This window comes from Oratosquilla oratoria, chromosome 22, assembly GCF_046742065.1.
Source record: "Oratosquilla oratoria isolate Oo_2021 chromosome 22, ASM4674206v1, whole genome shotgun sequence".
NCBI lineage: Eukaryota > Metazoa > Arthropoda > Malacostraca > Stomatopoda > Squillidae > Oratosquilla > Oratosquilla oratoria.
In genome coordinates, this window is record NC_134798.1 from 4,303,194 (window position 1) to 4,326,291 (window position 23,098).

Genomic DNA, 23,098 nt, shown 5'->3' on the forward strand with positions numbered 1-23,098 from the left:
GGAAGCTGCTCACATAAATACCCAAATGAACAGCAACGATAGAGAAGGATTTATATGCCTTTCCAAAGCAGCTAGTCTCCTAATAATCAACGCTCTGGAAAAGACCTGGCACTCGAAGCTTGGCGAGTTCCTCCCACTGCAAGTATAAAATTTGTGATCATGATGTAACATAGCGTGTCCTCTGAAGAAGGTCATAGCGACCGAAACGTTAGGACGTATTCTAAAAGCCCATCTTCATTTACCCTTCCCCACCTATCACTCTCTCATTTGTCTAAAATAATTTCTATATATATATATATATATATATATATATATATATATACATATATATATATATATGCATATATCAGTGTATCCAGGTAGAATATTTCCTTATTGACAGACGAGATTAGATAATATTGCTGTTTCTGCATTGTTTATTTTTTTGAAACACAATGGCAAAAGCCGACAAGACTGTGAGAATAAACACCGTGTGAGATCGAAACCTTTATTGGTACGACGTTTCGCTTGTTACAGCTTTTTCAAGTGGCAAACACTCTGAGTATATATAGGCCAACGGGGAAGGAACTGGGAGAGGTTATCAGGGAGGGGTGGGTGGTAGGTCAAGGGGCGGGGGTGTGAGAAGGGGGACGGGTGGGACTTGGTGGAGATAAAGGAGGACATTTCGGACAGTTTGTTGAAGTGGACTAAGGGGGACATTTCATACATTTGTATAATGCGGGTAATAGATGGATGATAGGAGGGACGATGTTAAACATGCCTCTGTTCTGCTCAATGGTTTTGAAGTTTTGAATGGCGGCCGCATTATACAAATGTATGAAATGTCCCCCTTAGTCCACTTTAACAAACTGTCCGGAATGTCCTCCTTTATCTCCACCAAGTCCCACCCGTCCCCCTTATCACACCCCCGCCCCTTGACCTACCACCCACCCCTCCATGATAACCTCTCCCAGTTCCTTCCCCGTTGGCCTATATATACTCAGTGTTTTTTTTTTTTTTTGTATATAATGTTTATTTACACACGGGCCTTTCTCCATTCGGAGGCCCGTAAGTGTTGAGTCGCTCTGTGTTCAGCTACTCCGGCGTTTTTGTAGTTATCTGGGCGGAGGGTATCCGACCAGGATGTGGGCGAGCCATTCTATGTTTTCGGTGATGTTGTAAACTATGTCGGCTCCAGTCTTCCAAGCTTCGGAGGCCATGGGGTTGAACTGTCTACCTCTTCTCAGGGCGATGGTGTGAGCGCACTCTAGCAGGTAGTGAAGGAGAGGTTCTGAGGTGTTCATCCCGCAGTGGTCGCATTCCCTTTCCTGTCGTTCAATGATTTCCCAGCAGCATTTGTACCCCAGCCTGAGCCTGTGGATGATCACGGAGAGTCCTCTGTCGGCGATCTTGGTGGCGGGATGAGGGCACAGTTTGGTGGCCCTCTCGTACCACTTTGCACTTGCTGATGCTGAGCTTATCGATTTTCTGTGGTTGGCTACCTTTGTTCGTTGTAGGTGGTCTCTGGTCCAGCTTTTGATTAATGTGGTTGATGGTTGGACTTGGATTTCTATGTGAGGGTGGTAGCGTGTTGTCTTGTCCAGCTCATCTGCTCGTTCGTTTCCGTGTACCCCTATGTGGCTGGGTATCCAGTTGATGATGACTGGGCGATTTTGTCTGCTGTGTAGCTGCAGGAGGTAGAGTATTGTTGTGATAATGTTTATGTTGGTGGGTATGTCCTTCTTCTGGAGTAATTGTGTCACCGCAAGAGAGTCTGTGTGTATGACCACCGGCCCTTGTAGTTGGCTTGAGTACTCCAGAGCTTTTTGCATTGCCACCAGCTCAGTCTGTAAGGTCGAGCAGTGATCTGATGTGAGCCAGGCGGCGGTGTATGTTGCGGAGTATACTCCTGCACCTGTTATGCCGTTTTTCCGGGTCGACAGTGCCGTCAGTGTAGCAGACAAAAGTGTTTGCCATGCCTGTGTATATATAGGCCAACGGGGAAGGAACTGGGAGAGGTTATCAGGGAGGGGTGGGTGGTAGGTCAAGGGGCGGGGGTGTGAGAAGGGGGACGGGTGGGACTTGGTGGAGATAAAGGAGGACATACTCAGAGTGTTTGCCATGCCTGTCCACACCCATATCGTCGTGGCAGCCCAGCTAACGTGCTCCTCCCCAGTAGGAGCCCTCCTCTAAAAAAGAAGGATCATCTTAAACACTCCATCACATCTACACATAAACCGTTCCCTCTGGCACATGCTCCTGTCAGGAGCAACCCCCCCCCCCGAACTCACAACACCACCGCAAGCTAAAAGACAGTCCCTAAATCGGATACCTCCGCTGGGACGCAAACAAAACAAAACAAACAAACAACCATGCCTGTACATCAAGTTGGCTACAATAGGGGAGAGTATCCCAACCGGAACCACATCACAGTCTGTGGCTCACCTGTGAAGCCTACGGCCTCAGCTCGATACCTGGGAGTCATTTTCCAGAGAGACGGACGGTGGACCAAGTACATCCAACAGGTCTCCCGAAACGCTAGACGAGCACTCAACCTGGTTCGGGCTATCCGACACGAGTCCTCGAGTAAGCACCGTGCCACCCATATTCCCATAGTCCAGAGTCTTGTGCGCTCTCGGCTCCTCTTTGGCGCCCCTGCCCTCCACGACCTACCGCCAGAGACCCTACGCAACATGACCCGGATCGAGTGCCAAGCACTCCGCCTAGCGCTCGGTCTACCGACATCAGTCCCGCAGGAGCAAGTATACAGCGAAGCTGGGATCCTTCCTCTCCGACATCGTCTCAAGCGGGACGCCTGCAGATACCTTTTTGGCTCCGCGAGGGTCCCAAACTCTACGGATGCGGAACTGACAGAAGGCTGGGTCGAAAACCAGACTACAGCTCTTATTCATGGTCTGCCCAGCTCAATAAAGGACATCTGTCTCGCAGCCGGACTTCGACCAGACGACCGAAGGCTTGTATCCCAGCATCAATTCGACCCTGTTCCTCCCTGGGACCTGGACCCTCCCGACGTCACACCTGGCATCCCCGGACTAAACCGCGACGACAGCCCCCTCCTGCTGTTAATGCGGACCCGAGAGTTACTGGCGAGAAAATATGCGGAAGACTTCCTCGTCTACACAGATGGCTCCGTCCGTGATGACGGCTGCACTGGAGCGGGAGTCTTCCTGCAGCCGACAAACGAATCCTTCTCGGTGAAGCTTCCCCCCACCACCATCCAAACGGCCGAGCTCGTCGCCATCCGAGAAGCAGTGGTCAAGGTCATCAACCTACCCCAACCTCCACCTCGAGTCACCATCCTCTCTGACTCCCGAGCAAGCCTGACTATCCTGCAGGGAGCATACTACGAGTCGAGGCCCGAACTCCTCGACGACATACTACGCCTCTCGACTGAGGCCACAAATCTAGGCGTCCGCCTCCGTTTCCAGTGGGTCCCATCCCACGTGGGACTACACGGAAATGAAATGGCGGATAGCGCCGCCAAACGAGGCGCTCTTCTGCCAGAGGAAAACCGGGTCGTGTTTCAGCTCACGGCCTGCGACGCTTTCCGCAGGATAGAACAAGCTTCCTGGGACATCTGGGAGTCGGACTACGCCGCCACCGCAGCCTCCCGGGGATGGCCCACTACTCGCCCTATGACCAAGGCCTCGGCCTCTTCCTCACTACCTCCTCACATATCTTCTGCTATTTCCAGGATCCGGGTCAACCGCTGGTGGACCAAATTCCTACAAATGACCTGCACCTGCGGCACCGAACCGGTGTCCTTCCAGCACTGCCTCTTCTTCTGCCCCACGCTGAAGGACCACTTCCTCCCTCTACGAGACCTTCTCGGCGACCCTTCTACAGCCCTGGACCGCCTCCGGGCCAACACCACCACGGATTCAGGCCACACCCATATCGTCCTGGCAGCCCAGCTAACGTGCTCCTCCTCAGTAGGAGCCCTCCTCTAAAAAAGAAGGATCATCTTAAAAACTCCATCACATCTACACATAAACCGTTCCCTCTGGCACATGCTCCTGTCAGGAGCAACCCCCCCCCCTAACTCACAACGCCACCGCAAGCTAAAAGACAGTCCCTAAATCGGATACCTCCGCTGGGACGCAAAAAAAAAAAAAAAAAAAAAAAAATGTCTGTACTTGAAAAAGCTGTAACAAGCGAAACGTCGTACCAATAAAGGTTTCGATCTCACACGGTGTTTATTCTCACAGTTTAATTTTTTGTTGAGAACTTCTGTTTCTCTTGCTAGTTTACGGTGTGGGACTGTTAGTTTGCTGAGAATATATATATATATATATATATATATATATATATATATATATATATATATATATATATATATGTTGAGGTGTGAAGACAGAATGAGTGGTAGGGTGGTGAGTTTAAACGCCAAGAATCCGTTGAAGTTTTATTTCTGACGTTTCGTCCAACTAGGACTTCTTCAGAGTGTACACAAATAGAACAATGACAACTTATATACCCGCACAGCTCACCCCGTTCCCCCTCGGTCAATGTTGCTGCCATCTCTCTTTCGTCTTGCCTCATGGATGATTAGTCCGCTTGCTATCCTCGCCAGCTTGACGAAACCGTCCCGATGGTTGCTGCATGGGAGTGAGGTAATGATGAGAACCGTGGGTATCTGTCCGTTCCCAACTCCAAGTGCTCAAACGTCATGGAACAAAATCTCACCAAGGCAGGCCTGAAACTGGCATTCAGCACGGGGGTAAAAATTGGCGACGTTGTGAGAAATAAAATTAGAAACAAAATAGAAAACGAAGACAACAGTTTAATTTATAGAATTCCTTGTAAAACCTGCCCCGCTAGTTACTATGGCGAAACTAGCAGAGGAATTCACAAGCGGACAACTGAGCACAAGAATGACATCAAAGCCCACCGGACGTCTAACTCTTTAGTGGTACACATCGACAAATTTGGCCACTTGCCGGATTGGGAAAAAACAGAGGTGCTCCATACTGGACTCGATAGAAAGGAAAGGAGGACAATTGAGGCAGCGTACATTACCTCACTCCCATGCAGCAACCATCGGGACGGTTTCGTCAAGCTGGCGAGGATAGCAAGCGGACTAATCATCCATGAGGCAAGACGAAAGAGAGATGGCAGCAACATTGACCGAGGGGGAACGGGTGAGCTGTGCGGGTATATAAGTTGTCATTGTTCTATTTGTGTACACTCTGAAGAAGTCCTAGTTGGACGAAACGTCAGAAATAAAACTTCAACGGATTCTTGGTGTTTAAACTCACCACCCTATCACTCATATATATATATATATATACATATACATACATATGAATATATATATATATATATATATATAATGTACACATACGCGCGTGTGCGCATACACTGTGTGTATGGGGCGGGGCAGGTGGGTGCATACCCACCATGAGCAGAATCCCTGGAAGGAGTTATCCATCGGCATGCAATCAAACACCTTGGCGACGTCCACGAAGACATACACACTGCCTCCCCGTGGTGTATCACCTGAAATCTTGCTGTAATCCTCTTGTTTACAATGACGTCACGATCAGGGGCTGATGCAATCGACATGAACAGGTTCCGAAACAAAAGAGCGCATGACACCAATACATAAAGGACACAGATATTTTGTCTTTTCTTTTCCTCTCTCTCTCTGTCTCTCTCTCTCTCCCTCCTTCCCTCTATCTCTCTCTCTTCTTTTCTCGTAGTCGTGGTCTAGAGTGTGTCGCAATTACACATTTATTGTAGCTTGTAGTACTTTTACTCTTTCGACTCAACCTATTGTACAGTTACGAATAATGATGACAACAATAACAGTAATAGTAATAATGATGATACTACCACTACTGATATTTACTAATAATGAAGCCACTACTGCTACTACATTTTTTTTTTATTCAAATCGACCTCCATCCCTGTGGGACTGTTTGGTGAAAGCAGTCAAGATCTGTCTTCCGCAGTCACAGTTCACTGGTCCCGCTCTCTACAACTACTAATCAGAGACCTGACACCGCCCCTCCCTTCCCCTCTGTCTATTGACAGTTGAATTCCCGAGCCATTACTTGTCTGGGAGGCCCTCGAGTTACCATCGACGTCCTGAGCACCGAAGAGAACTGAGGTCGAAGACTTCCTTCCCATCTATAGGTCTTCAACGAGGAGCCTCCAGCGAGGCTCACCCCCAATCTTCGTTGATACTTTGTCACCAGCAACCAGCGTTTCTATCTTTCGGAGGCAAGATTGTTTGTGGGTCACCTGCGTGGTCAGAAGTCTTCGTTCTCTAGGAAGACTGCTGGGGTCGAAGCATCGTGATAATCTGACACTAAGGTGCCAGTTCGTATTTACTGAGATTACTTGTTGGAGGACGAAGTTCAACATTCCGACAGACCCTATTGTTGGTCTGAGACCCTATTGTTGGTCAGCAATTGGGTGTTTGGTCTATGCCTTCGTGTCAGCAAGGTTTCATTCATTTATGTTGTGTTCTTTGCCTATCTCGTTCATACTTCATTCCATGTAAACAATATTGTTCTTTGTAGTGAATAGTGATGTATTTATTCATGCTTGTTTTTTCTATCAAAATTCTTTTGAATGTAATTTCTTATCTTCCAGTTGTGTGGTAAAGGTGGTAAGGAAACTCAGGTTGAATTTAATTTACTTGTCGATTACACGTCTTCTTTAGAGTAACAAACACGTACAGATCAGTATTTCTGATTTAACCCGAGTTTCCTTACCACCTTTTCCACTTAACTGAATCACCATCTTCCAGTTGTGTATAAACATAACTTGTAAAGGAAAATCATCTTTTAAATGTTTCACAACGTTGTCGAATCAATTGGTCCGCATTATCAGCTGTGTCATCAGTTTGAAATGAAAGAAAACTGAGTAATTTTTCCCCTAGTCTAGTCTCCTCCTCCCTGCGTGTTCGCAAATGTTCAAATTGATTAGATCATTTTCCAGACAAAGCGGGCCAATGGGCTCGACAACGTTACTAAATATTTCGGGACACACTAATAATAATATTATTGATAATAATGATAATGATAATGTTAATGATGATACAAATAATTATGATAATAATAATAATAATAATAATAATAATAATAATAATAATAATAATAATAATAATAATAATAATAATAATAATAATAATAATAATAATAATAATAATGATAATAATAATAATAATAATAACAATAATAATAATAATAACAATAATGATAATAATAATGATAATAATGATAATAATAATATTAATAATATAATAATAATAATAATAATAATAATAATAATAATAATAATGATAATAATAATAATAATAACAATAATAATAATAATGATGATGATGATGAAATCACCATCATCATCTGTTTATATACTAGAAGGGCTTTTTCCCCCTTACAAGGGAGGCATGTGCCTATTCTCACCCTTTTCTCCACACCTTCTTAGCTCCTCGTGGATGACGGGTCATCCCTGTATCCCGCCCACTGCCTTGGGTCAGAACCAATACAGTAGGACACAACACATTCACACCAAGGCTGCTTCATTTAATCGGCGACTCCCCCGGGAGAAGTCCCCTCGAATTGCATCAAAATAACATCCACACATAACCGCTCCCCACTTCCCCCCATACCCGCCCCCTCCCTTTTTTGCACCACTGTATCATCCATACACAGCCATTCTCCATATGCCCCTATTTCCTGCCATCTCCCTTCCATGCTCAACAGACATTCCCCTCTTGCTCATCGCCCCTTTCACCCCATCCATCCATCTCATCCTCGGTCATCCCCTCATGTTCACTCTTTCTACCTCTGCCTTCCACACCTCTTTTACTAGCCATCCTTCACTCATTCTTTCCATGTGTCCAAATCGTCCCAATACTCTATCATCAGCCCTATCTGCCTTCTCCTTTTCCACCCCCGCTCTCCTCCTTACCTCCTCGTTTCTCACTCTAACCTTGTAACCCCTACCATACTTCTCAGAAAAAAAATATATCCTCCCTGCCTCTCTTAGATTCCATGCCTTTGCCCCGTACAGTGCCGTTGGCACAATCATCCCTTCATATAATTTCCTCTTTGTATTCTAATGCCTATTCCTCATGACACTTTAATCCCCCAAGACATTTACTCGTTTCTCTCAGTCTACAATCAACCTCCACCTCTACCCTTCCTTTTCCTGTCACGTGCGACCCCAAGTACCTAAAGTTATCCACTTCCTCAAGCCTCTTTCCTTTAAGACTCACTTCCAAGTTGCTGCCATCCTCTTGTACATCTCATCACCTTACTTTTACCCACATTTACCTTCAATTTTCTTCTTTCGCATACTTTCCCAAACTCCGTCACCAACTCCCTTAATTCCCCTCCTGATCCTGTCACAAACGCAGTGTCGTCAGCAAACAACTGGCTCAACTCCCACTTTTCTCCATCTTCAGTCCTCTGCCACTCTCACGTTTACCTTGCGCACCACCCCATCAATAATAATAACGATAATAATGATGATGATAATAATAAAACTATAATAGTAATAATAATGATAATAATAATAATAACAATAATGTTAATAATAATGATAATAATAATGATAATAATAATAATAATAACAATAATGATAACAATAATAATAATAATAATAACAATGATGATGATAATATTGATGATGATGGTAATAATGATACTGGTAATAATAATTATTATAACCATTATTATTAATACTTTTATTATTAATGTCACTAGGAACATGTACTTAGCTGCGGATAGCCCGGGCAAATGACAGTCACAGAGATGATGATCTTGTGCCACAAGGGGAAGAGAGAGAGAGAGAGAGAGAGAGAGAGAGAGAGAGAGAGAGAGAGAGAATGGAAGGACGACTGGCAAGGAAGCTGACTCGTCTTCCGAGTTCTAAGTAAATCACTTGTTGCAATCTAACAATTTGTGGGCGAGGAAATTCCGGTGAAATTGACTCACAGGAATGAAAATAAAGACATTTATGAATATTCACCTTGGCAAACAAACACACAACTCTACACGTCTGAAAAATAAAGTATTCAATATAAATATTCTATTTAGGGATATAATGCATAATTTTAACTTTTTTTATTCCGTGTCGTGCATAGGAAATAACGTTGAGCGCCTCCCGCGGTGGATGACTCATCGTTGAACTGGTGTTATGTTATGCTTGATCGGCGGCATTCAGAGGCATCACAGCCTCTCAGTATATCACGGTTTCGTCAGAAGCTGCGAGGGAAATCCTCCTGACGTGCGCGAGAACACGTTTTGAACAGAAGAAATTGAGGATTTGCGATTTCTGAAACCTCAAGCACAAATCTGCAATTATAACATCTTACTGAAGCCTTTTTTTTGTATTTCCTAAACATACATATTTTATCTGACGCGAATATTTAGTAGCATCGAATCGATAAGGCTTTGCAATTATATCTTATTTAGAGGTTATTAAGGTGGGTGCAGTTGTGTTAAATGATTTGTAGATCATACATTGCAAAACAAGCAAGCTAACGAGAAACGTTACTTATTTTCATAAAAAATGTCAACTGGTCATACGCTTTATCATAGAATATGTATACATATCCAAAATAAAAATCACTGACAATTATAGGGTTAAATTTTACAACTGCTATGCGGCATTTTGTGCCTTGACATTTTAACTTTGCAGACGTGTTAGGCAATGGTGAAGTGGTGAAGAAAGTCTCACTTTCGGCTGAATTGTTTAGTCAACCACGGGTGACATTCAAGCTGCTCGAATTCGTGTCATATAAAATCCGCTTCTGGTAGTCGAACGTGATTAATTCGTGTATGTTGGAATAAAAGAGACGTGACTCTGCAAGTATAGCAATGTCTCCATATTTGGCAGAATTGGAAAGTAATCGGCACGGTACGGAAGATCTATTCACGACAACCGCTCCATTCAAACTAACGTTAGATGCTTATAAAAGCACATGAGATTTAGTAACAACGACACAAGAAAATTTAGTGCATTTCCTAGTACTCCTATAATATTATAGTGAAACTGATTTCTCTTGACGTGTGGCAGATATTTCTACTTGCATATTAAGATTGCTAAACTCAATTTTGTCCTGCGTAAAAAATTGTGAAGTGATGGTTCGTGCACTTGCCTTCTACACTGATCAGTAGATTTTTTTTTTATATTATTTGATATGCATTCTAATCAAAGACAACAGGTGGTCACTTCTCACAGAAAACGTTACTTGGTTCACAATAGAAAATGCAATATAAAGGATTTGATTGCACTTAATAGCATTCGAACGGTAGCCAACCAACGCCGCAGGATCAGATGCTCTCATGCTGACCCGCAGTCTAACTGTTTACATCTGGGTTTGTTGACGTTCGGTTGTGTCAGTTGTGGTGAAAATTCGAATTTCCTCCCTCTGTTGATCCACTACAGGGCCAATGTGGAGACATACGGTAAAATCAAAATGTAGACATGGAAGGACTTAACGTGAACACAGAGCCGTTTGAGAGCAATTATGAGGTTTATGAAGAGATCGGCAGGTAAGACGGAGCTGGAGGTTTGGGGCAGTGGAGGCCAGGGTCACCCACCTAAGGCAATAAGTTCATTAATCACATTCTAAGTGTTACAAGTATTTTGTATCACTAGCTTCCACCATATGCATGATAACGTACTCAGACAGGGTTTAGTAAAAACTTTAGCAAATTTGAACATAAACAGTGATATCTTTGAGTTGTCAGGAAGCATGATTTGCTAGGGTAGGAGTGGAAGAAGTTCATGATTGATAGTTTTCAGTGACATACTTCAGAAGTATCAATTCTTTTGGCATTTGATTAATGTAGGTTTGAACTTCATCAAATATAATTGATATCTTAAAAAAAAATAAGATGGATTAAAGATATATAAATCACCCAGCCCCAGGGGTATCCCCAAAATAGTCTCACAGCTTCCATTTATGGAATTTAGTGATACTGCAGATGTGTAATTGCAACATATTTTAATATTAAGTTGTTTCTGGGTGTGGCAACCAGTGGTGTGTTAATCCTGGGTGTGGTACCAAGATAATTTTTTCTCTGATTTGTTTTCCCAGAACTTGGATTATGGCTAATGATCATGATGTTCAGATGTTGTTCATTTTGGGAGGACAGGGAGCCAGAATTTGTAGGTATTTCACCAGCTGTGATAGTGATGGTTGTTAAATTAAAATGAGAGTATTGCTGTCATTTTCTGATTTCAAATGAGATTTGATTTATAATTAATCAAATTTATTGAACAAAATTTTATCCACATAATACATCAGTAAACGTGATTTTCGTAGGAATTAAATGCATCTATAATTGACCTAAGAATATGCCACAAGGTAAGGTTTGGTTGATTCTAGACCTGTAGAAATGTGCCAGCCAATGCCTGTGATGATAAATAGGTTATATATTAGCATCATCCTCAGTTTCCTTTTATGAATAGATTCTGAAGTTTTGAGGCATCATTTTGTTCGGCTTAGCATAGGTTTAATATTCCATAATATTTTATGCATCAGGGAGCACCTTGTGTGTGAGGGAAGGAAGAAAATCACTCTAATATGGCATGATATTGTGGCAGATTCTTTGCCATAACCTGCCATAGTCGCCAAAGTTGGTGCATTGATTAAATTACTTGATGGTTTTGACAGTATTTGCCCAGAAGTGTGGTGGTGACATATCCTCTGGTATTTGTAGATATTGTTAGAGGTGGTTTACACATTGGCCAAAATACTGTCTTTTTTCCTTATAGTTTTATATAGACTGTTAGGTTAAGGTATAGTTAGGGGTGTGAGTATAACTCAGTAGAAGCTTATTAAAATGTGACATGTCTAAATCTGCCAACCTTAAAGTATTGATGCTGTAAGTGTGACATGGTAGAGCTGTGGAAAGATCTGAATGTCAGAGTGAGAATTATTCCCACCATTATTCATACCATTGGACAGACCTAGCCACTGGCATGATAGACATTTATTTAAGTACTGCCCCAGTGATGGTGTATATGGAGCGCAAACCAATTGTTTTTACTGTAGATCCATTAATGATCACAATGTATCTTCTTTAAGTGACTTGTGGTCTTGCCTTGAGGCTATTACTGGTTTCCTGGAGGTTGCAGGTCCTTTGCAAGAGTTCATGGGCAACGGATTGATTGATTGACCTCTTTGTGTCTGGAATGGGCTTGCATCAGAAATTGCAGAGGATCAATTAACTCCTTTAGAGATCACTTGAATGAATATTGGGAAACTAGAATTGGTATTTATTGAGAAGTGCACACCTATGCAGTATACATGGAACAATGTTGGGGGATATGCGAATTGGTAGCATGTGAAGTGAAGCAAGGTAGCATGGTGCAAGAAGGAACGTCAGAGAAAAGGAAGAAAGCTGGAGAGGGTAGGCAGAAGTGGGATAAAGGTATCTACTTAGAGTCAGGGGGTCTAGGAAGCCATTCTTGGAGGGCAAGTGTCGCGGTATCCCATCATCAACAATCCCATCCATGAAAGGACTTCCGAAAATCCACAAACAGGACATTCCCCTCCGACCCATAACTTCTGGTATAGGTAGCGCACCACATAGACTAGCCAAGCTATTGGCCAAACCTCTTTCATCCTCCTTAGGTAGCATTAGCGGAACACACCTTAGAAACTCCTCCGACCTAATAGACGAACTGAACACATTTGACTTCACAGACCAACGCCTGGTAAGCCTTGACATCACTTCCCTCTACACAAACGTAACAATAGATGGTGCCCTTCGGGCTGTTAAAGAGACAGTATAACATATTGACACCGACAACTTACCCATCAACAAGCGTGACTACTTGGAGTTAGTAGAAAAGTGCATAAAGTTTGGTTCTTTTGTTTTTAACAAACAAGAATACAGGCAACATGAAGGGCTTCCAATGGGGTCTCCATTGAGTGCAGTGGCAGCATCGCTCTACATGGAGACTTTGGAAAGGGACCATTTTCTGCATATCATCCCAGTGAACTCCAAGTGGTACCGTTATGTTGACGACATCCTCTTCATTTCACACAAAACAAACAACACAAGAAACCTACTGGAACAACTGAACAACGTAGACCAAAGAATTAAATTCACAGTAGAGGAAGAGACCAACGGTTCCCTACCTTTCCTAGACGCTGTCGTCATCAGATCGGACAGCAGCGCTAGGTTCAAGGTATACCGTAAACCGACAAACAAAGACAACTTCATCCACTATTTTAGCGCACATGACGAGAAGACCAAATCGGGTTATCATTGGGTTTTACCTTAGGGCTCTTAGAATATGCAGCGAAGAGTATTTACAAGAAGAAATTGAATACGAAACCGCTGCATTCAGGAACCTAAGGTACCCAGAGGGCATGTTAGGGACGTCACTACGGAAAGCAATTAAAATCAGACAGAGGAAAGGAAGTGAAGAGAGGACAGATTTATGATACCTTGTAGTTCCTAACTCTGGCCTCTCTCACATGCTTTCCAAAACGTTGAGACAGACAGGACTCATCATAGTAAATGACACAGGGAAGAAAATAGGACACATGACCACCAACAGAACCAAGACGAACAGTGACAATAGCATCGTTTACAAAATTCCCTGCAAAGGATGTGACTGTGCATACTACGGAGAGACATACAGAGGACTTAACAACAGACTCAGGGAACACAAAGCGGAAATTAGACACCACCGAGAAACCAACACTCTAGTTAACCACATTGACACAGAGGGACACTTACCTAACTGGGAGGGATCCGCCATTCTAGCTAAAGGACTACACAAGAAACAATGGAAAATAATTTAATCACTTTACATTGCCAACCACAAAAACACAAACAAGAGAACTGGTGACTTGAAATGGACAAGATCTACCGCGACACTTGCCCTCCAAGAATGGCTTCCTAGACCCCCTGACTCTAAGTAGATACCTTTTTCCCACTTCTGCCTACCCTCTCCAGCTTTCCTCCTTTTCTCTGACGTTCCTTCTTGCACCATGCTACCTTGCTTCACTTCACATGCTACCAATTCACATATCCCCCAACATTGTTCCTTCACCATTTAATATTATCCCCAATTTTTATCATGATTATTTTTCTTTTAATATTATTCATTACTATTTATTTTCAACACTAATATTATTATTATTATTATTATTATCATTGTTATTATCATTATTATTTTTATTTTTATTATTATTATTATTACTATTATTATTATTATTATTATTTGTATCATTATTTTTATTATTATTATTATTATTATTATTATTATTACTTTTATTATCATTGTTATTATTATTATTATTATTATTATTGTTATTATTATTGTTACTATTATTATTTAAATATTTGAATTTTCATTTTTATCATCATTATTGTTGTTATAATTACTATTGATTTCTTTGTTATTAGTGTTATCATTTATATATTCTTTTTAATTATTATTATCATTATTATTATTATTATTGTCATTATTATTATTATTATTATTATTGTTACTATTATTATTTATATATTTAAATTTTCATTTTTATTATCATTGTTATCATTATTATTGTTACAATTACTATTAATAATGTCTTTGTTATTAGTGTTATCATCATATTTAATTGTAAAATTTCATCATTGTTACGTTAGCCACAATGTAATGTTCACACTCGTCACCAACTATGGTAACACGAGGAGGTAGTGAGGTCCACCCCATGTATATAATGCCCACAGCCCGTTTGTAATAAACCCATTCCTTTGAAAAAGCATACCTACGAAACTAGTCAGGAATAAACTCAAGACTAAGACTCCTGCGTTTCCTACTCTGCTTATGTCATATATATATATATATATATATATATATATATATATATATATATATATATATATATTACACTGTTAGGTCCTTGATGTGTTGGCTGAAAAACATGTGAAGCTCAAGAATTTTAGCCTTTTGTTTCATGAGAGAAGTTAGCCATTCATTTTTACTGTTAAGTGTTTTTTGATTTATGGTTGTTTGGAGGTGAGCGATGTCGCTGATGATTTCTGTGAGAAGGCTTCCATTCTGATTTGTTATAGCCACTGTTTCAGTTTGTCCAAATAAGCTTGGGTATTTAGCAGTTTTGTAGTTGCGGTGATGTGTACAGTGATGTTTCTGTTGTTCAGATCTTTTACCAGCCACTGTTTATAGTATCTTTAGTTTATTTACTCTTGCTGTAAGGTCAATGATGTGTGAGCTGAAGGAAATGTGCATGTTAAAAGTAAGGCCCAGTATTTTAGGTTTTCTATGCACTGAAGCCTTCATTAAGTAACTTGCTGTCAACTGTCAGCATCACATCATTGATATAGATGTCAGGTTTCTATTATTATTATTATTGATCCCCTGGCACATCTCGGGAGATAGAGCCAACTATCTTCAACTCTTTCCATCTGGATCTGTTGTGTGCCAGTCACTGGGGTTGATCCAGGGCGATATCACGTATCCTGAGGTCCTGGGCCATGACATCAAGCCAGTGGGTTTGGGGAGCTCCTCTTGGTCATCTCTAGCCAGCCTGATGGGGATCAAAGTCCAGGATGGCATGGGTTGAGTGTTCTTGAGGGAGATGAAGAGTGTGGCCATACCATTGGACTCGTTGCTTTGTGGTAAGGCAGGAAGCAGTTGGCTGTTGAGTCTGCTCCTGGAATGTGTCATTGGTTATATGCTGGAACCATTGGATGCCTTCAATCCTCCTTAGGGCTGTGCTGGTGATCTATGATAAGTCCATTGTGTAGACCTTGAACTACAAGGGCCCATGTACACTACCCTGGGGTATGCCTGACTGGACAGTATGTCTGTCTTTAGCTAATGTTAACACATGTCTTTTGAATGTGGCTCCTCAGAAACTGCATAAAAATGACAAAATTTAGCTACTGATTCCAGTTGAATGCTACTTCCACAGCAGGGTATCATGATGGTTGTGATCAAAGGCTGCTGAAAGATCAAACTGGACAACTAACTTTATGTCCATGATTGAGAACCTGCTTGATTTCATGGAAAATTATGAGCAGAGTGTCGGTAGTTCCAAGATTCTTATGATAGGCAAACTGTTCAAGCTCAAACATACAAGAGTGTTACAAGAAATAAGAGAGGCAAGACAAAATAAAGTGTTTGAAAATCTTGGAGACTAATTGGCATGATTGAAATTGGCCAGTAGTTGGAGACACAAGGTGATGGAAGGCCTTTGGGAATGGTTGTGATATTAAAAATTCTACAGCATGAAGGGAAAGTCCTGATTGGAACAGCTCTCTGAAAACCACTCAGTTTGGAAGCTAGGGCTACAGATACACTTCCTTAAAAAAAACAAAACAAAAAAAACAAGGGAAAGATACGAAGGGGGTCAATGCTGCTGTGAGAATTGAGTGACTTCAGCAGCTTTTTAGCCTTATCATCCACAAAGTTACCTTTGTCGGAGCAGGTTCAGCTGACAGGTCCCCTACAGATTAAAGTCTCTGTCTCAGTAGAATTTGGAGTCAAAGTTCCTTATCAGGAGATCTGTCTTGTCCTTAGGAGTGCCGGTAAGGGGGGCACTCATACTCCAGTCTTTTACTCTCTTCCCTGCTTGACAGACATTCATTTGTCTCTCTTTATCTATCTGTATCTCTCCCTCTCTCTCCCCCTCTCTCTCCCTCCCTCTCTTTCTCTCTCTCCCCTCTATCTCTTGGTCTCTCTCTGTCTGTCTGCAGGATGGCCATGTAATCCATTAACACTTGTGGCTGAAATCAGGTCACTAAGCTCAAAGAGAAAATAGTTTTTGAACAAAAATATGCTCTGTCATTCAGTGCAGTTCAACTTGCATTTAACACTTTGATCAAATGAGTGACAGCAATTTACTTGTAATATACAGTAGTATTTTGGAAAATTTATGTTTCATTGCACTGTTCTAGGAAAAATTATATATACTGTATTTATATATATATATAATGTATATATATATTTATATATATATAATATTTATATATATATATATAATATATATAATATTTTTATATATATATACTCTATATTTATACATATATATATATATATATATATATATATATATATATATGTATGTGCATATATATATATATATATATTTATATATATATATATATATATAAATCTTCGATTGAAGACCAATTGAATATGTCTACAAGAAAACTTACTGCCCATTGATACTAATATATATATTGTTGAGACATTTTGACAGGTTGACATACCATAAGTGGAGTAGGGAACACAGGAGTCTTAGTTTATTCCTTACTAGTTTCACGGGTATGCTTTTTTCAAGGAATGGTGTACTAAATGGACTGTGGGCATTTATACACAAGGGGACCTCACTAGTTATCCATGTTGCCAGAATTGGTGACAAGTATGGACATTACCGAATGACATATTTCCTATAATAATTAATGAACATTTGCAATAATAATGATAATGCTAGCAATAATGATAAGAGTGATAGTAATAAAGATAATATTAATAAAGACATTGATAATAATAATAACTGATAATAATAATAACTGATAATAATAGTAATAGTGTAATAATTATATTAATAATTACAGAGTAGTAATAATGGAGGATGCGTGACTTGATAGCATGTGAAATAAATAGAAATATAGTAGCACGGTATAAGAAAAATGGATAAGGTAAAGAAAGCTGGAAAAGGTAAGTAAAAGTGGTGAAATTAGGGACATGAAATGGACAAAATCCACTTTGACACCAGCCCACCAAGAATGGCTTCTTAGACCTCCTGACTCTTAAGTAGACCTTCTCTCACATCCCTAACTTCCACTTTTGCTTACCCTTTCCATCTTTCTTCCTTTTACTTTATTATCAATTTTTCTTATGCCGTGCTACCATATTTCTATTTATTTCACATGCTATCAAGTCATGCATCCTCCAATATTACTACTATGTTCTTTTCACCACATTTAGTATTTTTATTGTTATCATTGTTGATATAATTATCACATCGTATTACTATTATTAATTATTATTATTCATTATTATTGTTATTATTAATATTATTGTTATTGTTATTATTAGTATTATTGCAGTTGATACTTTAGGGTCTATATGGGGTGCCCCTACGGACCAGAGCCACACATCATTTTGTCTGTGATAGAGGAAAATTAAGTACATAAAAAATTATGACACTTTTATACTACGACTGTCCCTCCATTATGCTGTCCCCCAACCCCTTGTTACTGTCCTGTACCATTTCTCTGAATATTCATTTCCTTTTTTTGCCTGCCCTGTGGTAGGGGAAAAGAATACTGCCACCAAGTATTTCCACTTGAGTCATAAAAGGTGACGAAAAAGGGATGGGGGATGGGATTAGGAGTCCTACTACCTGTAGCCCCAAAAGGGGACATTCCTAAAAAAGTAAGAAAAGGCATAAGAGGGTCTGGGAGCTTTCCGACCAGTACCCTAAGGTTTGGGTCTTTTAATGTGCGTGGATGTGGTGCCGATGAGAGTAAAAGGGAAGTGATAGGCAGTATGTTTGTGAGAAGAAAGATGGATGTACTGGCTTTGAGTGAGACTAAAATGAACGGAAAGGGCAACTGTGAGTTTGGGAGTGGAGCCGGGAGGTACTCAGGAGTGAAGACGGGATGAGGGAGAGAAGGGATGGCTATACTAGTAAGTGAAGAGATAAGTAAGCTGGTAGTAGAGTGGAAGGAGGTGTAATCAAGGTTGATGTGGATGAAGGTGAAGCTGGGAAAGGAGATGTGGGTTTTTGTAAGTGCGTATGGGCCTGGTAGTGAGAAGAATGTAGAGGAAAGGGAGGCATTCTGGGTAGATATAAATGAGTGCATAGAGGGATTAGGGAGAAATGTCAATGTTGTTGTTTTGGGAGACCTAAATGCTAGGGTAGGAAATGAACCAATAGACGGAGTGATTGGAAAATATGGAGTTTGAGGCAAAAATCGTAGTGGAGAGTTGATGGTGGATATGTGTCTTGAAAGAGAGTTGGTGATAGCAAATACAGTGTTTAAGAACAAAGTCAAGCATAAATACAAATGGGAGAAGGTTGTGGATGGAAGGGTGGCAGATAGAGCATTAATGGACTATATAGTGGTGACCAGGAGTATGGTAGGAAGAGTTAAGGATGTACATGTTCTAAGGGGAGAGAGTGGGGGAATATCAGATCATTTCCTGGTGGAAGGTAAATTAGAGTGGAGAAAGAGGAAAAGGGCAGAAGGTAGGGAGGTACTTAGAGTGAACTGCTTAAATGAAGAAAAAAAGGGAGAATGAGTATAAGAAGAAGTTGAGAGAGGAGTGGGAGAGAGTAAAGGATAGAGTAGAACTAGGAGTGGAGGAGGAATGGGGATAGTTCAAAGAGGGAGTCATAAGGTGTGCAAAGATGGTGTGCGGAACAAGGAGGGTGGTAGGAAATAGAAAGAAAGGTAGTGAGTGGTGGGATGAGGAAGCAAAGAAGGGTGTAGAAGAAAAGAAGCAGACATTCATAGATTGGCTACAAATTAGGATAAGGGAATTGTATGAGAGGTACTAAAAGTAAAGAGAAAGGAAGTTAAACATAAGATAAAGGAAGCAAAGAGGAGAGCAGATGTGCAATGGGGAAAGAGTATGACAGAAAATTTTGAAAGTAATAAAAAGATGTTTTGGATGGAAGTTAAAAGAGGAAGAGGAGGTGAATCAAGTAGAGAAGAAAAGGTAAAAGGTGCAGATGGAGAGATGATAATGGAAGAGAAGGCAGTGAGAGGAAGGTGGGCAGAGTATTTTAGGGAGTTGCTAAATGTGAAGTAGGATAGGGAGGGAAAGGTAGTTGTAGTGGGAAGCGCTAAGAAAATGAGAGTGATGAGTGAGGAAAATGGAGGAGAAATAGGGAAGGATGAAGTGAAAGCAGCTGTTAAGATGATGAGAGCAGGTAAGGCACCTGGTCTGGATGGATGCCATGCAGAATGTCTGAAGAAAGGAGGTACAGTTATGGTGGACTGGCTGGTGAGGTTATTTAATGTTTGTTTAAGAGAGGGTAGAGTGCCGGAGGACTGGAGGAGTGCCTGTATAGTTCCGCTTTACAAAGGAAAGGGGTAGAAGTGTGTGTGTAGTAGTTACAGAGGGATCAGCTTGTTGAGTGTAGTTGGGAAGGCTTATGGGATGGTCTTGATTGAGAGGATTAGGAGAGGAACAGAGGGAGTAATTGATGAGGAACAGTGTGGTTTTAGGACAGGTAGGAGATGTGTAGATCATATTTTTGTGGTAAGACAGATATGTGAGAAAGCTATAGGAAAAGGTGAGGATGTTTTGTTGGCTTTTATGGATCTGGAAAAGGCTTATGACAGGGTAGACAGAAAGGCACTGTGGGAGGTACTGCAGATATATGGGATAGGAGGAAAGCTGTTAAGAGCAGTCAAGAGTTTTTATGAGAGTAGTAGAGCTTGTGTCAGGATTAGAAATGGAGAGAGTGAATGGTTTGAGGTAAAGGTGGGACTTCATCAGGGATGTGTTATGTCACCCTGGCTGTTCAATCTTTACATGGATGGGGTGGTGCGAGAGGTGAATGCAAGGGTAGTGGGTCAGGGGTTGGAGATGATTAAAGAAAATGGAGAAAAGTGGGAGGTAAGCCAGTTGTTGTTTGCCGATGACACTGCGCTTGTAGCAGGATCAGAGGAGGGATTGAGGAAGTTAGTGACAGAGTTTGAGAAAGTGTGTGAAAGAAGGAAGCTGAAGATAAATGTGGGCAAAAGTAAGGTGATGAGATGTACAAGAGGAGAGAGTGACAGTAGGCTGGAAGTGAGCATTAAGGGTAAGAAACTGGAGGAAGTGGATAGTTTCAGATACTTGGGTGCGAATGTGACAGGAAAGGGTGGAGTGGTGGTGGGGGTAGAATATAGATTGAGAGAAGTGAGTAAATGCCTTGGTGGATTAAAAAATGTAATGAGAAATAAACATCAGGGAATGGATGCTAAGAGGTTATATGAAGGACTGATTGTGCCAACAGCAATGTACGGGGCAGAAACATGGAAGATAAGAGATGAAGAGAGAAGGAGCTTGAATGTGTTTGAGATGAAATGTCTGAGAAGTATGATAGGGGTTACTAGGCTAGATAAAGTGAGAAATGAGGAGGAGAACAGGGGTGGAAAAGGAGCTGGGAGATAGAGTTGATGAAAGAATGTTAGGATGGTTTGAACACATGGAAAGAATGAGTGAAGAAAGATTAGTGAAATAAGTGTGGAAGGAGTGAATACGAGGGGACGTCCTAGGATGAGATGGATGGATGGGGTGAAAGGGGCTTTACAAAAGAGAGGAATGTCTGTAGAGGAAGGACGGGAGAGGACAGAAGATAGGGGTGAATGGAGAAGGTTTGTGTATAGATGAGGCTGTGATGCATGAGGGGGAGTTTGTGGGGGATGGGGGTTGAGGAAGTACGTATGAGAAAAAATTTGATGCAGCCCAAAGGGATTTCTCTCCGTCTTCTCCTTTCCTGCTTGAGGTGACGGAGAGGGGTGGTCACTGAATTTATGAAGCGGCCTTGCTGTGGATGTGGTATGTCTTGCAACACTGCTTCTGACCTAGGGATGACCCGCAGGGATGACCCGTCATCCAGAAGGTGCCAAAATAGGAGGGAGGGAGGAGGGTGGAGGGGAGTGGAATGTATGGGAAATGAAATTGATGGGAGTGATTTCTTTGCCTTTTTCTTTTTGGGTACCCCCTGTGTAAAGGGAAAAAGCCTTTGGTATATGTACAGTGGCCGCGAAAAGTTTGGACGCAAAATTGTAGGCGCCCCAACTTTCCCCTAAACTGAAAACATGCGAAAAATACAACTTTCCACCCAAACTTTTCGCTATTTTTCAATGCTAGCGTTTGTACCCGTATTTAGCCGAGACAATACACACTATTTGGCAACTCTGTTTCGGTGCGCTCGATGTCACATGGAGTCAGTTTCTAAACATCTCTCAGGGAGAGTAGTCTTTTTTTTGCGGTGGTCTCTGTTTTTGTGCCTTGATATCTCCGTAATGGGAAGTGGTAAAGAGCTGGAAAGAGACACAGTTGTTACAATCATAACCCTCTATAAGGAGGGTTATAAGTGTAAAGATATTGCTACTCGTGTGGGAATTGGAGTGCGTCAAGTGCAAAAGTGGACCAAGAAATTTCGAGACGAAGGAAGTGTCATCATTCGTACTCCAAAGCATTGCTTTGGTTGGCCAAGGAAGATATCAAATCGTACTTCTACGGTTCTAACTGCCTCCTACGGTTATTAGGAGGCAGTTAGAACCGTAGAAGTACGATTTGATATCTTCCTTGGCCGACCAGAGCGATGCTTTGGAGTACGAATGATGTCACTTCCTTCGTCTCGAAATTTCTTGGTCCACTTTTGCACTTGACGCACTCCAATTCCCACACGAGTAGCAATATCTTTACACTTATAACCCTCCTTATAGAGGGTTATGATTGTAACAACTGTGTCTCTTTCCAGCTCTTTACCACTTCCCATTACGGAGATATCAAGGCACAAAAACAGAGACCACCGCAAAAAAAAGACTACTCTCCGTGAGAGATGTTTAGAAACTGACTCCATGTGACATCGAGTGCACCTAAACAGAGTTGCCAAATAGTGTGTATTGTCTCGGCTAAATACGGGTACAAACGCTAGCATTGAAAAATAGTGAAAAGTTTGGGTGGTAAGTTGTATTTTTCGCATGTTTTGAGTTTAGGGGAAAGTTGGGGCACCTATAATTTTGCGCCCAAACTTTTCGCAGCTGCTCGTTATTGTGGCAAAGTAGCATGCAGTTGATACTTTAGGGTCTATATGGGGCGCCCCTACGGACCAGAGCCACACATCATTTTGTCTATGATAAAAGAAATTCTGTTCATAGAGAAATGATGACACTTTTATACTACGACTGTCCCTCCGTTATGCTGTCCCCCAACCCCTTGTTGCTGTCCTGTACCATTTCTCTGAGTATTCTCTTTCTGTGGTGGGGGAAAAGAATACTGCCACCAAGTTTCCCACTTGGATCGTAAGAGGCGAGAAGAAAGGGACGGGGAGAGGGACTAGGCATCCTTCTCCCTGTAGCCCCATGGGGCATATTCCTAAAAAGAAAAGTGAAGGCATAAGGGGTGCTGGAGGGCCTCGGGCCAG

General features: G+C 41.5%; 2 protein-coding genes across 4 annotated transcripts in view; both read left to right on the forward strand.

The window, feature by feature from the left end:
- The first annotated feature begins 2,351 nt into the window (after positions 1-2,351).
- Positions 2,352-3,950, forward strand: LOC143037262 (uncharacterized). Its single transcript, XM_076205393.1, has one exon. The coding sequence runs from the start codon at positions 2,352-2,354 to the stop codon at positions 3,948-3,950; it is 1,599 nt and encodes a 532-aa protein (XP_076061508.1).
- A 6,040-nt stretch (positions 3,951-9,990) lies between these two features.
- The window catches only part of LOC143037408 (death-associated protein kinase 1-like), a 385,396-nt gene continuing 372,288 nt past the window's right edge, over positions 9,991-23,098 (forward strand). For 2 of the 3 annotated variants that reach the window (XM_076205548.1, XM_076205550.1), the window contains exon 1: positions 9,991-10,514. In XM_076205548.1, the coding sequence (XP_076061663.1) occupies positions 10,447-10,514 (68 nt within the window). In that variant the 5' untranslated portion in view covers positions 9,991-10,446. The remainder of the gene's footprint in view (positions 10,515-23,098) is intronic. The other variant, XM_076205549.1, reaches the window with a different exon arrangement.

Coding starts and splice junctions, on each gene's coding strand:
- LOC143037262 (XM_076205393.1), top strand. CDS start 2,352: ATGCCTGTACATCAAGTTGGCTACAATAGGGGAGAGTATCCCAACCGG.